This window comes from Stenella coeruleoalba (assembly GCF_951394435.1).
Source record: "Stenella coeruleoalba genome assembly, chromosome: 2".
NCBI lineage: Eukaryota > Metazoa > Chordata > Mammalia > Artiodactyla > Delphinidae > Stenella > Stenella coeruleoalba.
The window spans coordinates 34,226,634-34,252,100 of NC_137147.1; the positions used below are offsets into that span (position 1 = coordinate 34,226,634).

Sequence of the window (25,467 nt, forward strand, 5' to 3'; positions counted from 1 at the left end):
CATTTTGGCAGTTTCTTACAAAACGAAATATATTCTTATCATACAGTCCAGCAATCACAGTCCTTGGTATTTACCCAAGTGAACTGAAAGTTTATGTTCATACAAAAACCTGCACACAAATGTTTATAGCAGATTTATTCATAATTGCCCAAATTTGGAAGCAACCAAGATACCCTTCAGTAGGTGAATGGATAAACGGTGGTATATCCAGAGAATGGAATATTATTCCTTGCTAAAAAGAAATGAACTATCTAGCCGTGAAAAGACACGGAGGAACAAACGCATATTAATAAGTGAAAGAAGACAATCTGAAAAGGTAACATACTGTATGATTCCAACAATATGACATTCTGGAAAAGGCAAAACAGTAAAAAGATCAAGGGTGAGCAGGGAGGGAGGAACGAATAGGCAGAGCACAGAGAGTTTTTAGGGTTGTGAAACTGTACGATATACAATGGTAGATACATGTAACTGTACATTTGTCAAGACCCCTAGAATACACAACACTGAAAGTAAACCCTAATGTAAACTATGGACTTTGGGTGATAATGATGTGTCACTGTAGGTTCATTGATTGTAACAAATGTACCACTGTGGTGCAGGACGTCAACAGCTGGGAAGGTTGTGTGTGTAAGGATGGGGTGGGGAGGAGGAGTAATACAGGAACTCTCCGTAGTTTCCAGTTAATTTTGTTATGAACCTAAATGTGCTCTAAAAACAAAATTTGTTACTTAAAAAAAAGGGGAGAATATTTTTTTCCTTCCTCTTTGTCCTGTCCATCTTTTAGAGAAGTGACCTCAAAGAATTATCTAATACAGTAAATAATTAATTGCAAACACAGTGTAATAGGGCACAAAGAAGTAAATAATCAACCCTTCTTAGGGACACTGAGAAAGGCTTCACAGAGGGCATGATGCCTGAGTCTTATGACTAAGGAATTTTCCAAGCTGAGAAAAGAGATGGGGGTGATTAGGAGAGAACCTCCTAGGAAGGAGATCTCACGTCCGTTCTGGAGGCAGAAAAAAGCTTGGTATGGTCAGAGTGCAGGATGGGAAGCAGATGAAGCTGGAAGGGAAAACAGGCCTTGGGATGGAGGGCCTCCTGTGCGCACTTGAGCAGTCTGGATTTAACCCTGCGGTCATGGGAAGCATTGAAGAATTTTAATTGGAGATGCTGACATGATTAGAGTTAGAAAAGGGATTTAAAAGGAGGCAGGATTAGAAGAGAAACCATTAAACATTGGAGCCATCATTCAAACCAGCTTATTTGGCTATAAAACACAGGGGATGTGGATGGTGGAGGGCGCTTTAGGAGAATGGTGAAGATTTGGAAGACTGCAGTAAGGAATGGAAAAAGCTGATCCACGGGATATAAAAGGATCATCAAGGGGAATTTGGGCCCCTGCTGAGGTTTGTAAATTGGAAGGGATAACTTGAACACCTGTACTCTCTTCTCTAGTTGTACTCAGTGCCCTGGGAATAAAACTGAAGGACAAAAAAGGGAGGATTGATCTAAGTTTGTGGATTCTTAGAGTTACTACAGTTCATGGAAGAAGAGGCAAAAAAAATTTGAGGGTGTTAGAAAAACACTGAAGTGATACACCACAGGATTTAGGTTGGATGAGGAAAGGGGTAAAGCCAGAAGGGACTTATGGAAAGGGAGAAGGGAAGGTGTTATAGGAGTGTTTAAATTCTTTTATATCTACGGGTAGGTAACTTGCCATTGTTCCTAAACTGTATACCAGAGTTGGTGATTTTTGAGATGGAGCACTTCATGGTATTAAAAAGGATATGTGTATTGAGTTGCTGAAGCAGAAATAAAGTTATTTAGAATTATGAAAATAAAGCAACTGATGATAAGAGGTGAGGGAGAGAAGACTTTTAGACGATTGCCAAAGACCTGAAAGTCTTGGGAAGGTTTGATGGTGGTAATGAGGGGAAGGTGAAAGCTCCAGGAGACTCAGGGAAGAGGCTGGACTAAGCTGCACAGATTGGAGAAGAGAGTTTGTGAGAAAACAGATGACCAGAGGGGATTCTATTAGAGTGGAGGTCCCACGTGACATGCTCCAGGCCCTGGTTGGTACCTAGGGCCTGGACTCTGCTCAAATCTGGTCAAAACTTCCAAAGAGTGGTTAAAGGAGCTTTACACTAACTTTTAAAAGTACTAGAGAAGTTATGAGGCACTGATTTCATTAGTCCAACAGAGAGGCGCTCGAGCTCATCTGCCTTATAAATCATCTAAAATTTATCAAGTAACTTTAAAAATTCTTACACCTGTTGGTGCGGATCAGTTTTAAGTTAATTTTTCCAAAGTTTCTATAACCTAGTTATATTTTTCATCTCTGAATAATAATAAAACTGGTTTATATTTCTTATAAATCATAGACAGTTCTATCATTTTCAATATCTGTTTTTTAATCAATCCATAGGCCATTATATTCTCATATAACAGGTATCCAATTATACCTTTTGATGTTCAATGACTGACCTTTTTTAAAGCTGAATAATGCTCCATTGTACACATACACTTCATTTTCCCTATCCATTCATCTGTTGTTGGAAATTTGGGTTGTTTTCTTATCTTTGTATAGTGAATTATGCTATAATGAACACCGGGGTGCAAATATCTGTTTGAGATCCTGATTTCAATTCTTTTGGACATATACCCAGAAGTGAGATTGCTGGATCATACAGTAGTTCTACTTTTAATTTCTGAGTAACCTCCATACTGTTTTCCATGAGGCAACATGGATAAACCTAGAGGACACGATGCTAAGTGAAATAAGCCAGTTACAAAAATACTGCATGATTCCACTTATAGGAAGTATCTAAAATAGTCACTCACAGAGGCAGAGAATAGCATGGTGGTTGTCAGGGGCTGAGGGGAGGAGGGAAGGGAAATTGTTGCTCAATGGATATAAAGTTTCTGTTATGCAAGGTGAATACATTTTAAAGAATCTGCTGTACAACATATTACCTATAGTTACCAATGTGGTATTGTGCACTTTAAAACACTTTAAGAGGATAGTTCTCACATTAAATGTTCTTAGCATGAAATAAACAAACAAATCAAAGAACACAAAGAAATGTTTGGAGGTGATGGATATGTTTAGTACCTTCATTGTGATGACGGTATCACAGGTGTTTGCATATGTCCAAATTCATCAAAATGTCTACATTAAATATGTGCAATTTGTGTATATCAATTATACCTTAGTAAAGCTTAAAAGAAAGAAAAGTACTGATTTAGTATTATAGTTTAAATTGCCAGGAAAATTGTTCATTAGTTATTACATAGAAACTGTGTTACATAATTAGTTTACTAGTAGTAGTAAAGCAAACTGAAGTTAGTGTTGGTGGAGAAGGGGACTCTAATTTCGGAGTGATTTTTACTGCAGGTATAATTCCTCAGCCTTAGTGGTCCTTTTTCCAAACAATATGGTCTCCCTTTTCTTCTGCTTCACTAGAGTCTCTTTCTTGTCCTTTAATTGTCTTTTTCTGAACTGTTTAAAATTTATCAGCGGGGTCACAGAAAAAGTGATCAGCTAAATTGCTGTTCTCTCTAAGTTTACATAGGGGAAATTCTTGTCCCTCCTTCCATATAGGTTTAGTATTAGTTTAGTATTCTATTGACCATTTTGTCATTACATATCCACTCCTAAATGGACTTCTAGCTGGAGAAAATTATTCACTTTAGGAGTCATGGAATAATGTGGGAAGGGAATAAACGGGACTCCTTTCCCTCTGTTTTCTATCATGAAGAGGGGACTATAACCACATTTTTCCTCAAAACTAATATAAAATTCTAGACGTTTGTTTTGGGCAGTTAAAAAATCATATCCTAATTTGTTATTAGGCTTCAATTTTGGTCTCCGGTCATTAGAAAACATTACCCTGGCTTTGATGATGGTTGGCCGAGGATCCAAGATGCCTTGCATCTTTCTCAGTGCAGGCACAACAAAGAGATTGCAGGTGACCACGGCTGACACAGGATTCCCTGAAAGTCAACCAAGCAGTTATTTATAGTACACACATAAAAATTTGCCATATAATTATGACTGTCTATACCTTCAGGTATCATAGAGAGTGAAATGACTAACCACTAGCATTCCTCTTCTGAATCACCTTGAATCCAAAAGGATGCCAGAATAGAGCTGTAGTTGACCAAATGCCACAGAGGGTGTAAATATTTGGATCTAGCAGTGAAACGCAGAGACTTCTGATGCACAGAAGCTGTTTGGCACCATTTATATCTGTTTTCCTGAGAGCCGTGCATTGAAAGCCTTTAGTAATGAGTTTGCACTTGCTATTTTTAAAATGTTCTAAAATTACCATAGTAGTACATGCTCAGTGCAAAAGAAAATTAGCAAGTAGGATAAGAATAAAGAAATTTATCCATAATCCCCTCTAACCAAAAATTTCTTTAAACTAAAAAAAAAACACCAATGATTTAAGACGTGAAGGACTTGAAGGCGAATACTCTTAGGAACGGAATTATGTTCCCCTCAAATTCATATGTTGAAGTCTTAACCCCCAATGTGGCTGTATTTGGAGAAAGGACCTCTAAAGAGGTAACCAAAATTAAATGAGGTTGTAAGGGTGAGGCCCTAATCCAATAGGACTGGCGTCCTTATAAAAAGAGGAAGAAACACGAGTGTGTATACACAGAAGAAAGGCCACGTGAAGACACTGAGAGAAGGTGGCCATCTGCAAGCAAGGAAGAAAGATTGTAACAGAAACCGACCTTGCTGGCACCTTGATCTTAGACTTTCAGTCTTCAGAACTGTGAGAAAATAAATTTCTGTTGTTTAAGCCACCCAGTCTATGACATTCTGTTATGGCAGCCTGAGCAGATTAATACAAACACCAAGTTTTTTTGCAGTTATAAGAAAAATTTGAGGAATTCAACTGTACCTCTCCAAAAAGAAATCTGGGTGTGTCACGCACTTCAAAGAGAGGTATGGTGGGCTATGAAAAAAACGACTGAGCTGAGAATAACAGATTTCGCTTCTTGTGTGGTATTGTTAACTAACCAAGCCATGCGACCCAGGCAAGAGTTCCAAACCTTTCTGGGTCTAACGTTACTCATACACAAAATGAAAGGTTTGGATTATATGATTCTTAATATTCCTTTTGGTTCTAAAATTCAAATTTTACTAATACTTTTATACAGTGGTATGTGAGTATGTATATATATAGAGAGAGAGGGGGTGGGGAATGCTTATTATATTTTAGGTTACCTTGGCCTGGCTTTGTGCTGCTAATTTCATCATCAAAATAAAAGTAATGGTCAGTTTAGCCTATTACTAGCTAAAAGCATACCTTTAATTTTCTTCTACCCACAAAAGCAGTTAAGAATAGATTTTTTTTAAGTTGTTAAAAAAAGTTGTGATGAATGACATTGATTATTTCAATAGAAAAAGTGAATTGTCCCACAGGACAGCAGACTCTTAATGAGAATCAATTGCTTTCCTCTTGCCTCAAAATATGAACAGATGGAAATTTTTCTGGAAAAGCAAAAAAAGGAAAAATAAAAGAAAAATAAGTAAGAAAGCTATTGCTCAACAATGATTACAGTATTCTTGTAATGCTACTGTTTTATAAAATTACTCTATAAAATATGAATTGCTCTATATAAGAAAAGGGACTGGAAAAATCAACACCAAGAAAATTGCAAATAGTGGTTATTTCAGGGGGAGGGAGATTTTGGATAACATTTCTTAATGCTTATCTGTGTTTCCTAATGTTTTTACAGTGAACACATGTTACTATAGTAATTTTAAAAAGTTAAAAAAAAGAAAAAGTAGATAACACATAACTTTTCAACTGTATTAGAACTTATCAAGATTAGTAATGGCTTTAATTGCAAGGACCTTAAGAAACCAAAAATCCAATTCTGAGTTTTCAAATTCTTATAAAAAGAACCACTTTGCTGGTTCTACAATCTGAACATGTGAATTGTTGCTGCCCTCTTTTGGTACTTTCAGGCTGAGCAGTGAAAATCTCAAAATAAAGCAGCAATTTGAAAATAGGCTATTTAATTATAACTTCTTTGGCAGATCAACAACACTTAGTAAAGGCAAAATAGGCTCCCACTATAACATACTTCGTAGGTCAAGTCATATCTTCTGTAGACAACAAAAACAGTCTCTTCTAGTCAAAATGAAGCTAGGAAGATGATTTCATTTCTCTATATAATGGTCTTCAGAGTATCTAGGGATGTATTAAAGGCCCTAAGGAGTTCTGTACCACAGAAATCGTTTGAAGACTAAAACTTTATTTACATGACCTCGCTCTTAACATTTCCTATATGAGAGAAACATACTCTCTTTTATGCTTACAGATAGGGGCTTTAAACATGTTTTTAAAGTTCTAAAATTTTCTGCCTGCCTTCTTTTCTTTCTATCTCTATTTTGACCTTTACTTAATATAAAAAAGCAGGTAAATATCCCAAAGCCACCAGACTTGTACATCTGAAAGGAATAAGTAGGTTATTTTCTAAAGGAATCTATGCCAAAAAATAGAGAATGGGACACTGCTACGGATCAGAGGATAATTTTTAAAATTGAAAAAAATAAGTAGATACACAAAACTTCTAAACTGCTTTAGAATTTATCAAGATTAGTAATGGCTTTAAAACCTGGCTTTAAATGCACAGCCGAAGTCCAAAAATTGTAAACTGAACCACTTTGCTTTTTCTATAATCTGAACATGTGAGTTTCTGCTCACGTGGGAGAGGGTGGGGATAATGATGTGGTCAGACTGATGATGCCTGGGATTTGGCTGAGAAGCATCAGTATTTGCAGCCCCTCCTGTGTTGCTGCTCTCCCCAACCAGTCCAAATCTGGTGAGTACCAAAGGCAGCTTTGTACTTTTTTGTTCTAGTATTTCCATGGGCGATTTAAGGCCCTTTGGCCCCTTGAGCATAATACTCTAGTTGTGAGAGGTAATCATACTGCTAACTTTGACCAATTTCCTGTAAGGAAAAGCAGGTGCCCTAGAAAGACGTAGTGACACTTAACTCCTGATTATCATCTTAGGGTCTGAAATGTGCTTTGAAAGATACTAATTTGACTTTCACACCAACCCTAATTAGCCCCATTTTATAGATGAAGAAACAGCTTCAGAGAGGTTATGTGATTTGTCCAAGGTCATACACTATGAAAAGCTGGGATTTGAACCCAGGTGTTTCAGATTCCAAATCATGCGCTCTGATAGGGGACTGGTCACCTGGGAAACAAAAAGATTTTGGTCATTTTTCCAGAAAAAGCAAAAGAAACTATTTCAATTATTCTTACCTGGTAGTGCAAAGATTATTTTTCTTACACCATCAATATCCAAAGTTGCAAATGTCGTTGGCAGGCTAGAGGAAAAGTAGAGGTTGTTTGTTAGTGACTGCTAAGCAACCTGAGTAGTAAGTTAAATACTGCAGTTTTCTTGTTACATGGTTCTTCATACAGGTCACCTATTGTGTGAAAGTTCTTTTCTGTTGACTCTCCTTTAAATCTTTATAACCTGAAGTGTTTCGAGAGCATTTAAATTAATTCTTTTTTAGCATCTTCTGTTTTCAAGTAACCAAACTTCCTGGTTTTCTGTAGTTTACATTTTTTTCCTTCTTGCCAGTGCCGTAGAAGCATATGCCAAATCCTGGAGTTTCTCCACCCCTCTAGTTAACAATGTCTATACGTTTTTTTTTCTGCTGGAGAATAACAATCATTCTTTTTATCTGAAGACTACCTGGTAATACACGTCTATCAGATAACTGCCTATTGTTCAAGATGAGTATTTCTCAGCCCTTTAAGACTATACTCAGCAATAAACATATAAGCTTCCCTCCTATGAAGGGAATGTTTTGAAATGTCAAAATAAATAAAATACCATGACTAGAACAAAATTAAAGCAATAGTAATTTAAGAATATTATCAAATTATACTTCCTCAAAAGTCTGACATGAACCCTCATCATGGGGGTATGCAGAGGGGTGTGAGTGTGAAGAGGGCAGGTGGTTAATAATAGTGATTTTTTTCTATTGACTACCCTTAATATAGAATTTCAGCTAAAATTTTTATTATATTAATGAATCTTGAGTGATGCAAAATTCTTAGGGAATGCTGAAATTTAAAAGTAGCTGAAAAATTACCCTTTTAAGCACCCAAATTGTTTTTCTTTTTACTATTTTTGCTCGTTGGTTGAAAGAAGAAAGGATCACTCACTCATTACCTTTTGCAATAATATGATGAACATTAATATTTTTGATGAATTACAGCCATCATTATGAATTGATTCTACTCTGCTATGATACAGAGATTTTGGGTCACAGGGGTATTAAACCATAACATAACAGTACACGTGGCAGTGTTTCTATAGTTCTTGTTTCTGTTTTTTTCCCCTAGTTTTTTTTTTCTGTAGGTCCCCTTAATGCTAGACTGCCATCATCTTGACCCTTAAAGCTGGCCTTTGGTTTGGGAACCAGAGAGCAGTAGTAATAGTTATATTGTTGGAATGATAATAATAATAGTAATAATAGAAGTTACTATTTTTAAAGAAACATCTAAGCATTATATCCATTATTTCATTTAATTCTTACAATAATACCATGAGGTGACAATTGTCATCCCATTTTACAGATGAGGAAAATGAGACTCAGAGAGATTAAGCAATTTGGCCAAAATTACTCAGATACTAAGATTGGAACCAAGGTTTTTCTAACTTTACGGCTCATAATTAGATAAGCCTCTCATAGGGTGCACTGTGAAGTGTTACTACATGGACTTTGTAACATCTATTCTTGGCTACTCTGAGGCCTTTTTTTGCTTACTTCCTGATTCTTTGCTGTGTTTTAGAAAACTGAGATTAGAATGTCATATCCATTTATAGATAGGTTATTTGGCAATGACTGTTACTGTGTGATGAAAATAATTTCCAAGATACATTTTCGACAACAGCTATGCTCACTGTAGATGATCCATAAAAACTGTGATTGGTAGATCTGGTTGATAATATTCCAAATGCTTTTTGAGTATCTCCGTGTCTAAAAGGAAAGAGGTTAATTGCATTCTGAACGTACTGTATGTGGGAAGAGCAAAGCTAAATTGTTTTTGAGCTTTTTATATTTCTTCTTATTCTACTATTAAGTAGCAATTACCTTTAAATTCTTCTTCTCTTCAGACAAGTATAAAATTCTGGACAATTAAAGGAAGCCCATTTAAACTTCTACACCATTTTTTTTAAATAGCAAACTAACACACATAATAAGATTGAGGAGGGAATGCATAACACATTCCTTCTACTGTATTTAAAACCAATTTAAATCATCTTTTGAACCTTGCAGACAGCTACTGTGATTTCTCTGAAGGTACTCATTTTAAAAAGGTTCCATTACAATAAAACATTTTGTTATGTGCGCTGCTATCATGAGTGTTTTATTGCTAGACTGTGAAGTTTTTGTTTAGGATCTGGAAAGTCATTTCCTTGAAACTCAACACCTATTGTTCATTTTTCCTCTTGAGATCAGAATGTAACAGCTTTTATACAATAACCGAAGTCACAGAAGTCCTACAGCTGAAGTAAGTGGTAAATAATAGACTAAAAATAAAATGAGTACCAAAATTATACATCATGGGTGCTGAGATTAATTTAAATAATAGATAATTTAAATAATAGATATTATACAAATATTTCTCCTCTAGAGGTGAGGGTAAGTAATGTCAGCTTCTTTCTCACTGCAAAGGAATAATCAATTCAATTTTTGAGATTAGTGAGAAGTACACTGACATACTTTTGGGATGTCCTCTGTATTCTAATCAAATTAGTACTGCCCATGGGGACAGAGTAAAAAAAAGCCTGTGTACTCATAGCATAATAATATTTGCTTAAGACAAGATATTCTTAATAAGAATGATCCCAATCCAACACCTTCAATAGTAAAAGGGCCTTGTCAGTGGCAGCATATCAGAGCAACTACAGAAATATAATGCCAAGAATTCTAAATTCTATTACATTGTGGAGAAGGCTTTAGGGACAATCTTAACTTCATACTTAAATGTAAAGCCTGATCTCTGCCTTAGAACTGACACAAGGTATCCAATAAATCAGGGAGATTAGGAGGGCTGGCTTGACACTTAAAAAAGGTTTCTGGAATTTGCTGCTAGTTCCCATGGCTCACTTGTAACAACTGGTAAGTCCCACCTCTACTTTCTCTTAGGGTTCATATGAGCACCCATCAGAGTATGACCCTGAACTAAAGCATCATTACTGTTGTCCCTGACAGCATGGAGGTGTGCTGGAATGCTCACCCACACACTGAGGGCTTTCAACAGTGTTTTTATAATGTTTACATACCACAGGTTTATAGAGGAGCAGGGGTCTCAACAGGCAGGCTGTTGTTTAAAGACATGGCCACACATATTTTATCAACACCAATGTTTGCATTCTTTGAGGATTTACAATGGATTACAGAACCTCCATTAGCCCTTCCTGAGGGAGCTATTAGTTTTTAGGAGCTACGCAAGATCTAGGTATGTGGTTACTTTTCTTTCCTCTTGGGAGGTAGTAAGAAGCAGTATGAAACACTATTCATGAAGTATTCTTACAAAAAAAAAAAAATGAATCTGAGTCTACTCAAACCTTTAGATCTAACTTCCGATGTACAGAATATACTGGAGAGAGACAGGAACAAATTAAATGCCACCACAAGGAAGCAATCAGCCAAATCCATTCACTAGGACAAAACTAGGACAAAAGATTCAGTTGCTTCAACAAGTAGTGGCATGCCAAAAAAGGGGGGCGGTGGTTGGTAAATGTTCCTGTTTAATAGAAACTTAACCAAATACAGTGAGTAGACCTGACTTGAATCCTAATTCATACAAAACATATGTAAGAAGGCATACTTTTCCTTGACATTTGGGAGAATTTTCAAATACGATCACGGTATTAGATGATACTGAGGTATTCTTATTTATTCTGTTTGAGATAATACCATTGTGATTATGTAAGAAAGTACTGCTGTTGTTATTAATATTTGAGATGTACACTAAAATGACATGTCTAGAACTTGCTTTAAAACAATCCAGCCCTCTGCCCCCCCAAAAAGGTGAAGAAGAGGATTGATAACACAATTACAGAAAAATAGTTACTGAAGTTGGGCGATGGGTATATGGGGGTTTCATTGTACTCCCTGCATTTGTGTATGTTTGAGAATTTTCATACTGAAATGTTATAAGTGAGAGAAAGAAGCAGAAAAAGAGAAGGAAGGAACTAGGCATGGAAATTAAAGGGAGAAAAGGTTTGGAAAGTTGCTTTGCTTTGTTTAAACCAGACCCAGTGATTTATAAAGAAGATGAATTCCCATTTCAGGTAGGATATACACTTGTTCAGAGAACTCTAATACTATAATATTTTTTTGTTAGAATAAATAATCCATAATAGAAAATGTAAAAAGAAAGCATTTAAAAACTTTGTTAGTCAAAGCAAGCCAAACCAACCCCATATATTAGATAACAAGATAATTTTCATACCCTGGTTTCATAAAAACCCTGCCAAAATGGATCTGGGCATGAAGATCAATGTCCAGCACCTGCTTGAGATAGTCCTGCAAATATGAAAAATAATCACTTTACTTTCGAACATTCTAATATCAGACTTTCAAACTTTAAATGAAAAAAAATAAATTTGTAAGACTGAAATGAAAAGAAACACCTTATTTTAGTGAAGTTGATTTAAGACAAATATCCCTTCATTCCTCATTCATTTATTCATTCAGTAAATATTTACTGAGCACCTGTATATGTTGAGTATCAATCCATGTACAGGGAGATACAGCCTGGAGCAAAAGAAACAATGTCCCTTCCCTCATAAAAGGTACAGTCTAATAGAAGTAGTTAGATAGTAAACCAAGCAACCACATTAACATATAAATCATTACTTGATAGGTTGTTGTCTCTCTTTTAAGACAGATTTTTACGTCTGAGAAAGGATGTTAATAAATATGACTTAAGTAGCTGTGCCTGGGCAGCGAAGCCACATGTATGCATCACACACTATTCTGTCTAATAACTTAAAATGATGCACATTCCTTGAGGAGACACTTGGACATTTGCCCACAGATTACCAAATCTAAATAAGTCAACTAAAAATGTAGGGAGGGAGCTCTAAAACAGAAAGTCAAGGGTGTTTAATTGCTCCAACTTTATATTTTGCTATTACCAACACAACCAACCTAAGGTTATGACCAACCCAGAGCCATCTGACAAAACATGATCTTTGGAAAGGAAAGGCAATACTGCCTTGTAGTTGGTTTTGTAAACATAAAGAAAAAAATTGCAGTTTAAAAAGTTTCTCTTAAGTAATACAACCTCTTGGTCTATTACTGAGTTTCCTGCTCACTAATCCAAGATTCTAGTAACCTACTAAAATTTTAAATATTTCACAAGTTATGGGACACTTTTATTTTTTTATTATTTTTTTTGCGGTACGCGGGCCTCTCACTGTTGTGGTCTCCCCTGCTGCGGAGCACAGGCTCCAGACGCGGAGGCTCAGCGGCCATGGCTCACGGGCTAGCCGCTCCGAGGCACGTGGGATCTTCCCAGACCGGGGCACGAAGCCGTATCCCCTGCATCGGCAGGCGGACTCTCAACCACTGCGCCACCAGGGAAGCCCGGGACACTTTATTTTTAAAAGCTGTTTCCTTCTATCTCCACAGCCTCAGCCAACATCATCTCACCTGAATTACTGAAATAGGTCTCTCTGCCAACACTCCTGCCCTCCTCCAATTTATTCCCGCCACAGTAGTGAGAGAGGCCTCCTGGAAACAAATCTGATCAAATCAATATATAATACTTCAATAACTTCCTGGTTTCCAGAAACAAGTCTCAGCTTTTAAATATCATAGCTAAGATTCTTGTATTTTCTAGTCCCCTTTTGCCAATTATTGCTCTTATCAGGCAATCCTTTTCCCACCAGCCCGATTCCTCTTCCTTAATCTCTCTCTCTCTACATTCCAGCAGGACTATATTGCTGTCAGTTTTTACACTTTCTTGCCTCAAATCTTTGAAAATGTTCTTCCTTCCGTTTAGAAAACTCTTTCTTTCCACCCTCCTCTCTCTCAATCTCTGAGATGACTCTCAATCTCAGTCATCTTCTCAGCCTCCCCTGAATTCCCAGGGCTGGATAGTAGATTGATTAGTGTTTATTTTTAGGTTATATTATTAGATGCAATAATTTAGAATTTACTTGATGACCTGATCCATGTACATATATGAATAGGAAATGTCCCGCCACCTAATATCTATTAATCCTTTTTATCTTAATTTTCTCTGATATCAAGAGAGTCATACCAGCTCTTTCCTTGTAACATTTTTCTCATCTTTTACTTGCAATGAGCTGTGTCCTTATATTTAAGGTGGGTCTCTGATAAGCATCATGCAATTTGTTGTTTTTTAAAATCCAGAATGACAATTTTTAATTGGAGGACTCAGTCCATTTACACCTAATATAATTATTGCTATATTTGGGGTTTAAAACTATTGCCCTCCTATTCATTACCTATTTGTCACTTTTGTTTTTATTTCTTTTTCTTCTTTCATGTCTTCTTCCAATTCACCAAAATTTTTTGTTATTTAATTTTCTTTTTCTTCTATTTGTTAGTTACACATTCTCTTATTATTTTAGTGGTTATTTTAGAGATTACAACATGCATTCTTAACTTGCTACAATCTATCATAATTTGGTATTTTTATCACTTCCCAATGTAAGAACTTTAAAACATGTTAACTCCATCCATTCCTCTTTCCTTTTTGTGCTATCATATACTCTATATACATTATAAATATGTGTGTGTGTATATATATAACTATTATATATATACATTCTACATATACTATACAAACAATATATACTCTATATATTCAATATATATTTATATACATTTAAACCTCAAGATAACAATTCATTTACATTTACCCACATATTAACCCTTTCCTTTGCTCTTTAGTCCTTTCTACATTTTCATGCTTCCATAATCTTTCCACCTGAAAAACTCCCTTTAGGATAGGTCTGTTCAGTTTTTATCTAGTTCAGTTCCACACTAGCTTTTATTTTCTTTCAGCATTTTACAAATGCCATTCCATTGTTCTCTCTCTTTTATGTTTTAGAAGTTCTGTTTTGAACACATTGATTTTGTTTTTATTTTTCTAATATTTTATTTTATTTTGGCTGTGTCGCGTCTTCATTGTGGCATGTGGGAATCTCTCTAGTTGTGGCGTGCAGGTTTTCTCTCTCTAGTTGTGGTGTGCGGGCTCCAGGGTGCATGGGGTATGTAGTTTGTGGCACATGGGCTCTCTTGTTGAGGCGTGCAAGCTCAGTAGTTGTGGTGCGTGGGCTTAGTTGTCCTGCAGCATGTGAGATCTCAGTTCCCCGACCAGGGATTGAACCTGTGTCCCCTGCATTGGAAGGCAGATTCTCTACCACTGGACCACCAGGGAAGTCCCTCCATTGTTTTCTGAGTTCCATAATTTCTGTTTAAATCATTTCTGTTAGTTCTATTTTTAGTCCTTTGAAGGTAACATGTCCTTCTGGTAAGATGTTTCTCTTTGTCCTTGGTTTTCAGTAGTTTTGCTATGACTACCTACGTATGGTTTCTTTGTATTTATCCTGCTTGAGATTAGCAGAACTCCTTGAATATCTGGCTTTATGTCTTTTATTAGTTTTGGAAAACTCTCTGCCAGTATCTCTTAAATATTGCTTTTGTTCACTCTCTCCTTTCCTTTTGGGACTCCAGTTACACATATGTTACACCTTTCACCAAATCCCATATGTCTTTTATGCTCTTTTCCATATTTTTTCCAAATTTTCATTTAGTTTTTATAAATAGATTCTAATTTTCTAGTGAAATTCTTTGTCATTTCTTTTTCTTAAACACATTAATTACAGTTTTTAAAAGTCCATATGAGGCAATATAAATGTCAGGACCATTTTTAGGGTTGTACTATCTTGTTTTCCCTTCTAAATTTTTAGTTATTTTGTGCTATTTCTGGTAAAGTCCAAACATTATATATGAAAAAAATTCAGAGGTTTTGAATGATGATCTATTCCTCCAGACAGAATTTAATTTTTTCTGGCAGCTTAACTAAGATTACCTTGATATAATCAGAGACTGAGATAATTTGAGGCTCAATTGCAGTCTTTGTGAAGACTGCTTTTTTTTCCAGTTTGTCCTTATTCTTAGATCACGGCACTTCAAGGGTTTAAACTGAAAGCCTGAGGTATTTGCCAGGGTCCCTCCTCCATGGCAGGTCTTGAACTCTTAAGACTTTTGAAAACTCTGCTTATTTTCTTAGCCTTTTAGCTATTCTGTTATGCTTAGATTCTTGACCTCTTGACCATTACATCATCCCCTGTCCCTCCTGGCTTAGGAGTTAGTAAATGCCTTGAGGAAATATATGGTGAAGAATTCCAGTTCAGCCTCTCTGTGGTTCACTTTTCTCTGAGATCTTGGTGCCTTGAATCCCATCCGTCTTGGTTGTTCTCTTTGGACACCTTTTTCTTATTCTTTAAAAAAATTTACATAGCTTTTATCTATTTATTTTTAATAAATTTATTTATTTATTTATTTTTGGCTGTGTTGGGTCTTTGTTGCTGTGCACAGGCTTTCTCTAGTTGCAGCGAGTGGGGGCTACTCTTTGTTGCGGTGGGCTGACTTATTGCGATGGCTTCTCTTGTTGCGGAGCATGGGCTCTAGGCACGTGGGCTTCTGTAGTTGTGGCACGGGGGCTCAGTAGTTGTGGTGCACGGTCTTAGTTGCTCCGCGGCATGTGGGATCTTCCTGGACCAGGGCTCGAACCCGTGTCCCCTGCATTGGCAGGCAGATTATTAACCACTGTGCCACCATAGCTTTTATAGTTGTCCTTGGTGGGAGAGTTGGTCCAAATAAGCCACTCCATCATAGTAGAAGCAGAAATCTCCAGGCCTTTCTTATGTGTTCTTATAGTACTATGTCCTCCTGACATCATACACTTAAGTAATACTGCAGTTGCCTGATAACAGATATGTATCCTTTATTGTACTATAAAGTTTGTGAGATCAGAAACCCTCTGTATATATATAATGAGTCCATGGTGATTAGCACATGACTTTCATTCATTCGCTAGTTCAACAAATATTTTTGAGTGCCTACTATGTCTGAGGAATTCTATTTGTGCTAGAGATTTAATAGTGAACAAGATACATATGGTCCCTGGCACAAGGATGTCCTGTTATAGTTTACTGGAGGAGGAGGAGACAGCCTAAAATAAAACAACAAATAAAATAACTATAAAGTGTGGTACATGCTATGAAGGAAAAAAGCAGGTGCTGGGATAGGGAATAACGGTATGAGGTGGAGAATAAGGAAAGGCCATTTTAAAAGAGGTGGTGAGGACGAGAAGGACTCAGCCATGAGAAGTGTGGAGGGATGAGAATTCCAGACAGAGGAAAGTATATATACAAAACCTTCAAGAGCAGTAAAGAGTGTGTCTAGAACTGAAAAGACAATGGAAGGTAGTGAATGAATAGGAAAGAGGCATAAGGGGAGGTTGGAGAGACAGGCAGAGGCCACACATGCAGGGCCTTATGGGTAATGATACAGAATTTGGAAAGCATATATGCTCACTACATACTTGTTAAACGAATGAAAGTATTTTATTTTTCTTGAAAAAAAAGCATTTCTGTTGTAAAAATGCCCCTTTTCATTCTTTCTGAACATGAAGAAATGCTTCATGTTTCTTGTGATGGAAAGTTTGTACCAGACATAGCAATAAAAGCTGAGAATCATCACTGTTCTTAAGTTTTTGTCTACCTATAGAAGCAGGAAGGACCTCTGTCTGATGTTCTGAAAGCTAGATCCAGATAGGAAGAAGAAACACGAATGGATGAAGGAGACAGGTCTTTCCCTCAACTCAAGTAAGAACAAACAATGTCAGATAAATTATGAAAGACTTTGAAATGGGCAAAAAAGATTATTGGATATCCAAACAACCTTCTGGGTTATTTGTGCCTTTCATTGTCTTTGTGCTATTTTATAAAAATTAAGCTGTAGAAAACTGATGGTGAACATGATTAGTATCCAAAGAAATGCAAATTAATTCTGTTGGTGGCAGTGTAATTGATTATTCTCCTGTGGATATAGAACAGTTCTGCATCCATTAGCAGACTGATTTCAGCATTTCTGATTACCTATAGGTGTCTCTGTTCTTTGAATTCTTAGAATTCTTAGAATTCTTGCAACATCTTACTGGTTCCCTCATTAATTAATGAGTTAAATAAAATCATTGACACATGTTAATTTTATAAAATAAAAAAATATATGAGATTCATGATTTTATCTTTAAAAAACTATACCTTAACAATTCTGAAGGCTCCACTGAGATGCCGTATTGATTTATCTGACAAAACCAAGTAAACTCAATTGCCAGAAAAGTGCATTTTATGGGTGGCTTAAACCTGCATACATCATTCTTTGGTTTCTGGAGTGTATGCCAAGGAGTAATAAAACCTGAAATCTGCTAACTTTGGGTTTCTCTATTTTTGCCTCCTCTATTAATTTTGGTTCTATGCATGGCCAATAAGGTATTCCCCTTTGTAGCATCAATGATTGAGAATTCGGTTTTATGGTCTGACCATTTGGTGATTCCTATAAATGGGTGATTGAAATCTATTCTCTGTTAGGTAAGAGAAGATAGAGAATCTGGTTTGTTAGTCTTTCTTGTTTGTTTGTCTGTCATTTTGAGCCTAAACCAATTAAGAATTTTGTGACCTCTAGGAAGGAAAATAGCTCTTTATTTGTAGACTAATTTTGTTTGTTTGTTTGTTTCTGTGTTTACTCTTAATCTGTGGTTGAAGTTGTAGAGCTGAAGCTGTATTTTGAAAAAAAATTTTATTTATTTATTTATTTGGCTGCGTCGGGTCTTAGTTGTAGCGCTCGGGATTTTCATTGCGGCAAGTGGGCTCTTCATTGCGGTGCGTGGGCTTCTCTCTAGTTGTGGCATGCAGGCTCTAGAGCACGTGGGCTCAGTGGTTGCAGCATGTGGGCTCTCTTGTTGTGGCACACAGGCTCTCTAGTTGCGGCGCACAGGCTTAGTTGCCCTGCGGCATATGGGATCTTAGTTCCCCGACCAGGGATCAAACCCACGTCCCCTGCATTGGAAGGCGGATTCTTAACCGCTGGACCACGAGGGAAGTCCCTGAAGCTGTATATTCTTTATGTGGTTGTGTGTCTATGTGTCTGTGATCCAGGGAAGGCATTTATCTTGTTTTGTGAGTGTGAAATGTTTTCCTATTTCTGGAGGGTATTCATAAATTATATGCCTGTGAGACCACCATGCACAGTGGGCCTTCCTCAGAGTATGCTGCAGATTCAGGGTGTCCCCTACCCTGGCTCTCTCCATTTGAATTTGAATGTGATGGAGGTGTTGCAGGGGAAACACAAGAGCCTCTCATCCCCAACTCTCTGGTTTAGCAGGACATGAAGAGAAGAGCCCTGATCTTAGGCCCACAATAAAGTTTGCTTTGCCAACGGGGAGAAAAACGAACACACTGAAACACTTCTAATGTCTCTTAAACTAAAGATACTCTATTCTGATTCATTTAGAGAGATAAGTACTTACATAAATAGAATATTCCTAAAGTTCCCAGATAATAAGAAAATTTATCTTATACTATTTTAAATATGCTGCACTAAAAAAAATTCTTCTTATAATTTTAAGAATAAAGTTCACATAGTTAAGGTAAATCTCTGGCAAATGAGACTAGCTTAATTATTTTGGTTAATAAGCAAACCCAGCCATGTTCTTTCTCTTATCAGTGTTAAGTAGGAAAATACATTTTATTTTGCTTGGGTTTGTTTTTTCCTAAAATTATATAGGTTACTCATCAAAGAGTCTAATGCTATTCTTATATAATACTTAAGGTTGTGAAAAATCTAAAATTTGGTTCAATGAAATAGAATCATTATTCTGACAAACTTTTAATTTCAATAGTAATTATGTTTGTAGAATGTCAGCTTGAAAATAATTTTCAAGATTTTTAAGTAATTTAAAATCTTGAACAGTTATTAAATTGATTAATTAATGAATAATCATGAGATACCTTGATTTCTAAGTACAATAGGATACTCGATCACTGCTTACTAAGCATGACTTTTAGTTAATACATTATACTTTGCTTCTTATTTTAATATGCCATAGAAAGGATATATCTTTGGGTCGTGTTAATGAGTATGTTTTCATTTTTGCTACATTAAGAAGGTACAAAGGGGATGTGTGTGGCTGTACAAAGTTGTATTCTGTGTTTATGAACTTTGCTAGTCCGCTAAAATGCTTACATATGATTTGTCAATGATTGATGCCCCCTAATTTTTGCTGTGAAATAGAAATTAGTGATTTTCTTAAACATTATAATAAATATGGGTGGTTGCAATTATGTTAGAAGTAATCATGACAGACAAGTAAACTATGCATATTCTTTCACTTTTCAGGAAAAAAAAATATTTAAAAAAAAGTCCAATACTCAAAATACTTGGTCTCAGGACCCTTTACATGCTCTTAAATTAAAATCCATTAAGGATCTCTAGAGCTTTTGTTATGTGGGTTATGTCTATCGATATTTACTGTATTAGAAATTAAAACTAAGAATTTAAGAATATTTATTTGTTGGTTCATTTGAAAACAGCAGTGATGAAGCTATTTCATGTTAACATAAGTAACTTATTGTTTATACATTGTTTTATAATTTAAAAATCACTTTAATGTTCAGCTTAATAGAAGTCAGGTGGATTCTCTTATTTGCTTCCATATTCAGTCTGATGAGATATTATAGATCATACAGTCACTGGAAAAACTCACTATACAGTCATGAGAGAAGGAAAATAAAAAAGTCAAATAAAGTCTTAGTTTTATTATGAGAATAGATTTAACCTTGCAGACCCACTTAAAGAGTCTCCAGGACCCTCTTTGGTCTGGAGACCACTCTTAGTTCTAAAGTAAAGTGTCAGTTTGTTCCAACATATAAAAAAAAGCATAATAAAGGACAAAACTCTGAAAATGACTTTGATTTGCCTTGGTTTAATTACCTGTGTTTGAAATGAAGCTGAGAAATATATTAAAATTTTAGTAAGTTCACTCAGTTTTGACGAGCTTACTTCTTTGCTTTACTGATTAATTCTTTCCCTATGATATGTAAGGTTATTCTTTTTGTGTAATATGCCTTTTTGTTTATTTTGTCTTTGATTATTTAAGGAAATAAAGAAGTATAGAACAAAGGTTCCTAATTTATGAATGAGCCAATATTATTTATGATCATGTTACCTTCTATGCTTGTTTTCAAATATTTTATTGTTGCTTTGAAAAATTAGGTAACCAAGTATGTTTCTTAGGTAGCTATGATCCTATCTTAATCAGGTGCCCAATTTTTTTTTTTTTTTTTTTGACAACTCTTTTTTGCCTTCTAAAGATCAGATCTAAATTTAGGAAAAAAAATTTTTTTCAGAATATCTTCAACGCCTAAGACTATGTTTGAAATTTCCTAGAGGGCCCGTAGAAAGTCACAAAGATTTGTTCTTTCATCTTATAAAAAGAGAAATTAGAAATAGGTTTGTTTGATATGTTACCGTTACAGGAGTTTCAGAGGAAGGGAGTTACTGTTACATCTGAGAAGAAAGGCTCACTGTGCTCTAGGTTAGGTTTATGCAGGTAAAATGTCATTACTATAATGTTTCAGAAATTGTATGCTTTATGGGAAGTGTCTGGAGATTTGACAATGCCCTTGCTGTTCATAATATGTTTTCACCCTCAGGGGAAACACTGACCAAAACTTTTATGAAATAGTTACCTACTGTGTACCAATAGAGAATCTCACTTATCTTCTAATATTATTGGTTACAGTAATAAATTAAGCACAGGTATTAAATATCTACTAGCTAAGGAAAGCCTCTGTTTTACTTTGATGCTGGCCTGAAGGCTCTGCTATATAAGCTACAGTAAATAGTTTGTGTCTGCAACAAAGAGACTCAGAGCACTAGGGAAAAGGACAATCATAGGTATTTTGAACTATTGATGCTTCAAAGAATAGTCTCTAGGGTACAGGCTGCTGAGGTGATATAGCTTAGATAACTTTTGTACAGTACCAGTGGACTGAGTCAGGAATCCCAGGACTCTTTAGAATGAAAACAGATGGTTTCAAGAAAGCAGACTGCTAACCCAAGGTCCAGCAGAACAAGAAAACCATGGGACTAAATGAAATGTTAAGGGAAATAAAAAATATTTTAACAAATTATTTATTTGTTTGGAATATTGTTCATTAGTTTTAATATTCTATTGCTATATGGCTGTAGATGTGTAAAACAAACTCAAGGAGACCTATATGGTTAATTAATACTTTTGTTGCTAAATAATCAGGGCAAACCTATGAGACCAGTCCTTTTCTGTGATCAGTAATGATCTTTGTGATTATTTTGATCATATGGGGTGGGGGAGACACTATTAGGAAAAATTAAGAGACCTTGAAATAGGAAGAAACAATTATTTGATGTCCAGTCTAGCGTATCCTTATCGATTATCTACACGTTTCATTGTCTTTGAGCTATTTTACAATTCTGTACGTGCTGGAAAATTTATAGTAATGTACACAATTCTTTAGTTTTTAGGGCAGAAAGCAGATACTGTTTACCTGAAACTTTTGGTGTTTTATAAAAATGAAAACTCTTCGCAAAGGCTATGTGAAACAGGAGGAGGTGGGGGTGGGGAGAGATTTTGAGGGAAGCAACTATGGAAGAGTCATTTCTCCTTGGCTGAGAAGAGGATAGAGGCCTGTGGGTCCCACAAGCAGCAGGGGCCCCTTTCCTCTGCCCTAAGACTCCCAGTCTCCCCATAATCCCAGTGCTATTAGTATGGCCCAAAAGAACAAAGATCTGAGATCTAATGGCATGACAAGGACACTCTAGATGTGTCCAGCGAAGACTGGTGACCAGATGTGTCTCCTTGATGCTCTGTTGCCTCTTAAGCCCCTCCCAGTTCTTTGGCATAATTTTGGGAGGCAATTAGTCCTACAGTGGCTTAAATAAAATTTCCTGCCAGTTCTGTAGCATAGGTACTCACAGTAGAATTTAAGTTGAATCACATAAATAAATTTCTTGTGTACCTGAGTTTCTGCACTTAAAATTCATGCGTACTACATAATGCTTCTGGATCTTTCCTTGACTAACTTCCCTGTCTTTTCAGTGACTGGTTTTCAGGCTCTGCCCTTGGGCTGAAGCAGATGTTCTCTCTCTTACACTTTTCTTTCTTTCTGCTACTGAGGTACACTGGAATTCTTTTGGGGACTAGAATTTGCAGGCTGGCGGGAGTTTGCTGCATTGATGCTTTCTCTCTTTCTTCCTGGTTCTTCTTTCATATGATTCCCCCTCAAGGAGTTAGGAAGGACAATTATTAGCTCCTATGGAATACTCTGGGATGCCCAGTTCCTAAAAATCTCCTTCCTAGTAAATTAAAGGTTCAGTGTAAGTATCTTACCACACAGAGAGTAAAAAAAGAAAACCAATATGCTTTACTATATTGGCTGTTGACCTGTGAGCAAATCCCTGGGATAAATGACATCTTAATAAAGAAGGTTAAGGTCCAGAAGTGTTCTGTTCTTACCATAGTTGAGCCACAATTGCCAAGCCTATGTAAGCTATAAGCTTGTTGCCTCTTCAGAAGTACTGGAAAAGCAAACTTCTGGTCTGCCAAATAGGTACTGTCCCATAATTAAGTTCATTAGCAACCAAGATAAGTTTTATATGAAATACTCCCTGGAAATAAGAAATTGAAAATTTAAGTACTCTTAACTTCAGGGTTTGCCCTCGTGATGCTCAGAGCACATCAGGCAGTTTGATGGTAATGATAACAGACATGTTGCAAATTATTTCTTATAGCTTTGCTACAATGCAGACCTCAGCCTAGCCTTTGTGATCTTGGGAGAGGACTGCAGCAATCTGCTCTACCCAGGGCTCAAGACCTCTAGGAGACTTTGAGGGAAGACTGACCCGGCAATCTGTCTGCTATGAAGAGAATACCTATCTACATTTTAACACCTTCACTCCTGGATTTAATTTGAGATGGTAAGCTCTCTGACTTATCTGCACTGCATACCTTTTAGAATGCCCAGAAATTTCTGAAGCCCTGTGGATTTTCAGCTTTGTGGGAGTCTGGTTATGGATACCAGATGACTACCACACCACTGTTAATCAACTGCATACTTCATGAACCTCATTTTTTCATACCTTTTCCCCCATGGACACACCCCCTGATGTGATGATGACATCAGCACGACTGATACCCTCATTCAAGGCATTGAGTAAGTCATCTGGGCTGGAAAAAAAATAAAGACAAATAAATTAACACACAAGGAAAACATTTTAAATATAGTGCCAACTAAAAACTAGACCACCTATTCAACGAGTAGGCATTAACATGAGTACAGCACAAAAGTCTGTATGAAGTGGGAATCAAAAAGGTCTCTGCACAGTAAAAGCATAACTCATTGTGGAGAAAGAAACTTGTAAGTGTGGAAATAGTAGTTACTGGTACTTTCACAGGCTTTTTACTCAAAAAGGCAGTATAATGAGGGGAGACAGTGAGGTGTGGATAGGCTGCCTAAGAATCCCAGTTTGCCTAGGAATATCCCAGATGTAGTGCTGAAAGTTACATTTCTTAGGAAATTTCAGGCACACCAGGACAGTCGATCGCCCTAGGTGTTGGAGACTTAGGACTCTTTAGAGGGAATATGACTTAATTTAGTTAGGCCTTGAGAAATGGGCTGAATTTTTACAGGTGGGAAGGAATGGGAAAGGGCCTTGTAAGCAAGAGGATCGGACTGTGATGAAGCCTGTGGTGTTCTTGATGAATGGGGAAAATGAACTGCTTGAGTGAGGGACCTGACTTGGAACGGCTGGGATAGGTAGTGTAGGGCATGATTTTGGAGGGCTCTCAAGGTCAAGAATTTGAACTTCATCTAATGGGAAAAGGGTGGGGGGGTCCCTAAAAATATAAAGAGCCAGTAGGTGTTTATTGGGAAAAAGGTAGAGAAAAAAAGAACAAGGAAGGCAGAGACAGTATGAGATATTTTGAGAGGATAAAGGGACAGGGTGAATGTTAGGGATTGAAACTAGTGAGATTCCTGACAGTCAACTGAAAAGACAAGTGCACCAGGCCCTCTGATTGTACAGATGGAAGGCCTGGGAGGAAGGATGGCGTGAAATCAACAGTCTTATCCTATTGATGTTAGAAGGGTTGCAAAGGCCTAACTTGAGATTAATCAAGTGAGAAAAAAACAAAATGCCAACCATCAGGGTTTCTGGAGGGACAGGAAATCAGGCAATAGCTGAAAGGGACTGTTTAGTCACAATTTTAAATGCATACAAAGCTACTGGGCAATGTGCACTGTACTTGCATTTACCTTCAAATGATGGAGTACAGAAAAGGTGCCTTTTGAGGAATATTTGTTCAGCCTAAACCCTTGTTTTCTAAGAACTTTTTACCCTGTGGAGAAGGGAGGTATTTCCCTTTCTCCTCCATAGACATCTAACATGTACATTTAAAAAGGGAACCATCCTGGCTTCTAATGCTCTAGTTCTTGTTTTTAGTCCTTCCTGAGGCATATTCTTGGTCTTGTGCTCCAGGAGACAACTCTTCCCATAAATCCCCCCCTTTGCTTAAACTAGAATCAGCAGGTTTTTGTTAACTTGAAATCAAATGATGTCTCAGTGGGATAGCATATGTTCTCCCAAATCTCTCATGGTAGTGAAGTTTGTTCATATCCTTTTCTCTTGATGCATTTTTTCATGGGAGGATGAGGAGGAGGGAGAGGAGATGAAGGAGGAGGAGGAAGAGAGGAAAAGGAGGAGGAGGAGGAGATTTGTAACTAGCACAAATTTTATCCAGGGGTGACAGAGGTAAGGAGAGGAACTTGGATCTACCCAAGAGGCTCTTCAGGAGACAAAGTTGGGAGGTGGCACATTACAGAGATTAAGAGTGTGAACTCTGGAGTCAGACTGCCTGAGTTTAAATCCTGGTGCTACTACCTGCTAGATGTAGAACCTTGGACAAGTTGCTAAACCTTTCTTTGCCTTAGTTTTCCATCTGTAAGGTAGGGATAGTATAGGGTTGTTATGTGGGTTAAGTAACATAATATATATAAGTTTGTGGGATAGTACCTGGTACAAACTGAGTTTATAAGAAAGGTTGGTTGTTGTTGTTATTACTGTGGTACTGACAAAAGTTATCATACAAACCTAACAACCTGGCAGAGTTCAACTTTAGCATATTTGACTGTTTTTATTTAGGAGAATATCTATGACTAACACAGAAGAAAATCATAGATTGGACCTCAAATACATTCATAGAACTGTATGTGAAAAGCCCAAAGGGCTCAATAAATAAGCTAGGCCTGGTTCCAGCCTGAA

General features: G+C 36.7%; 1 protein-coding gene across 15 annotated transcripts in view; it reads right to left on the bottom strand.

Annotated features, from left to right (window-relative positions):
• The window catches only part of GPHN (gephyrin), a 617,199-nt gene that overhangs the window by 5,994 nt on the left and 585,738 nt on the right, over window positions 1-25,467 (bottom strand). For 13 of the 15 annotated variants that reach the window (XM_079915075.1, XM_079915085.1, XM_079915083.1 and 10 more), the window contains 4 exons: window positions 23,287-23,374; window positions 11,516-11,589; window positions 7,298-7,362; window positions 3,893-3,996 (listed from right to left, as the gene is read on the bottom strand). In XM_079915075.1, coding sequence (XP_079771201.1) covers window positions 3,893-3,996; window positions 7,298-7,362; window positions 11,516-11,589; window positions 23,287-23,374 — 331 coding nt within the window. Of the gene's footprint in view, window positions 1-3,892; window positions 3,997-7,297; window positions 7,363-11,515; window positions 11,590-23,286; window positions 23,375-25,467 lie in introns of those variants that run through there. The other 2 variants (XR_013827354.1, XR_013827355.1) reach the window with 2 other exon arrangements.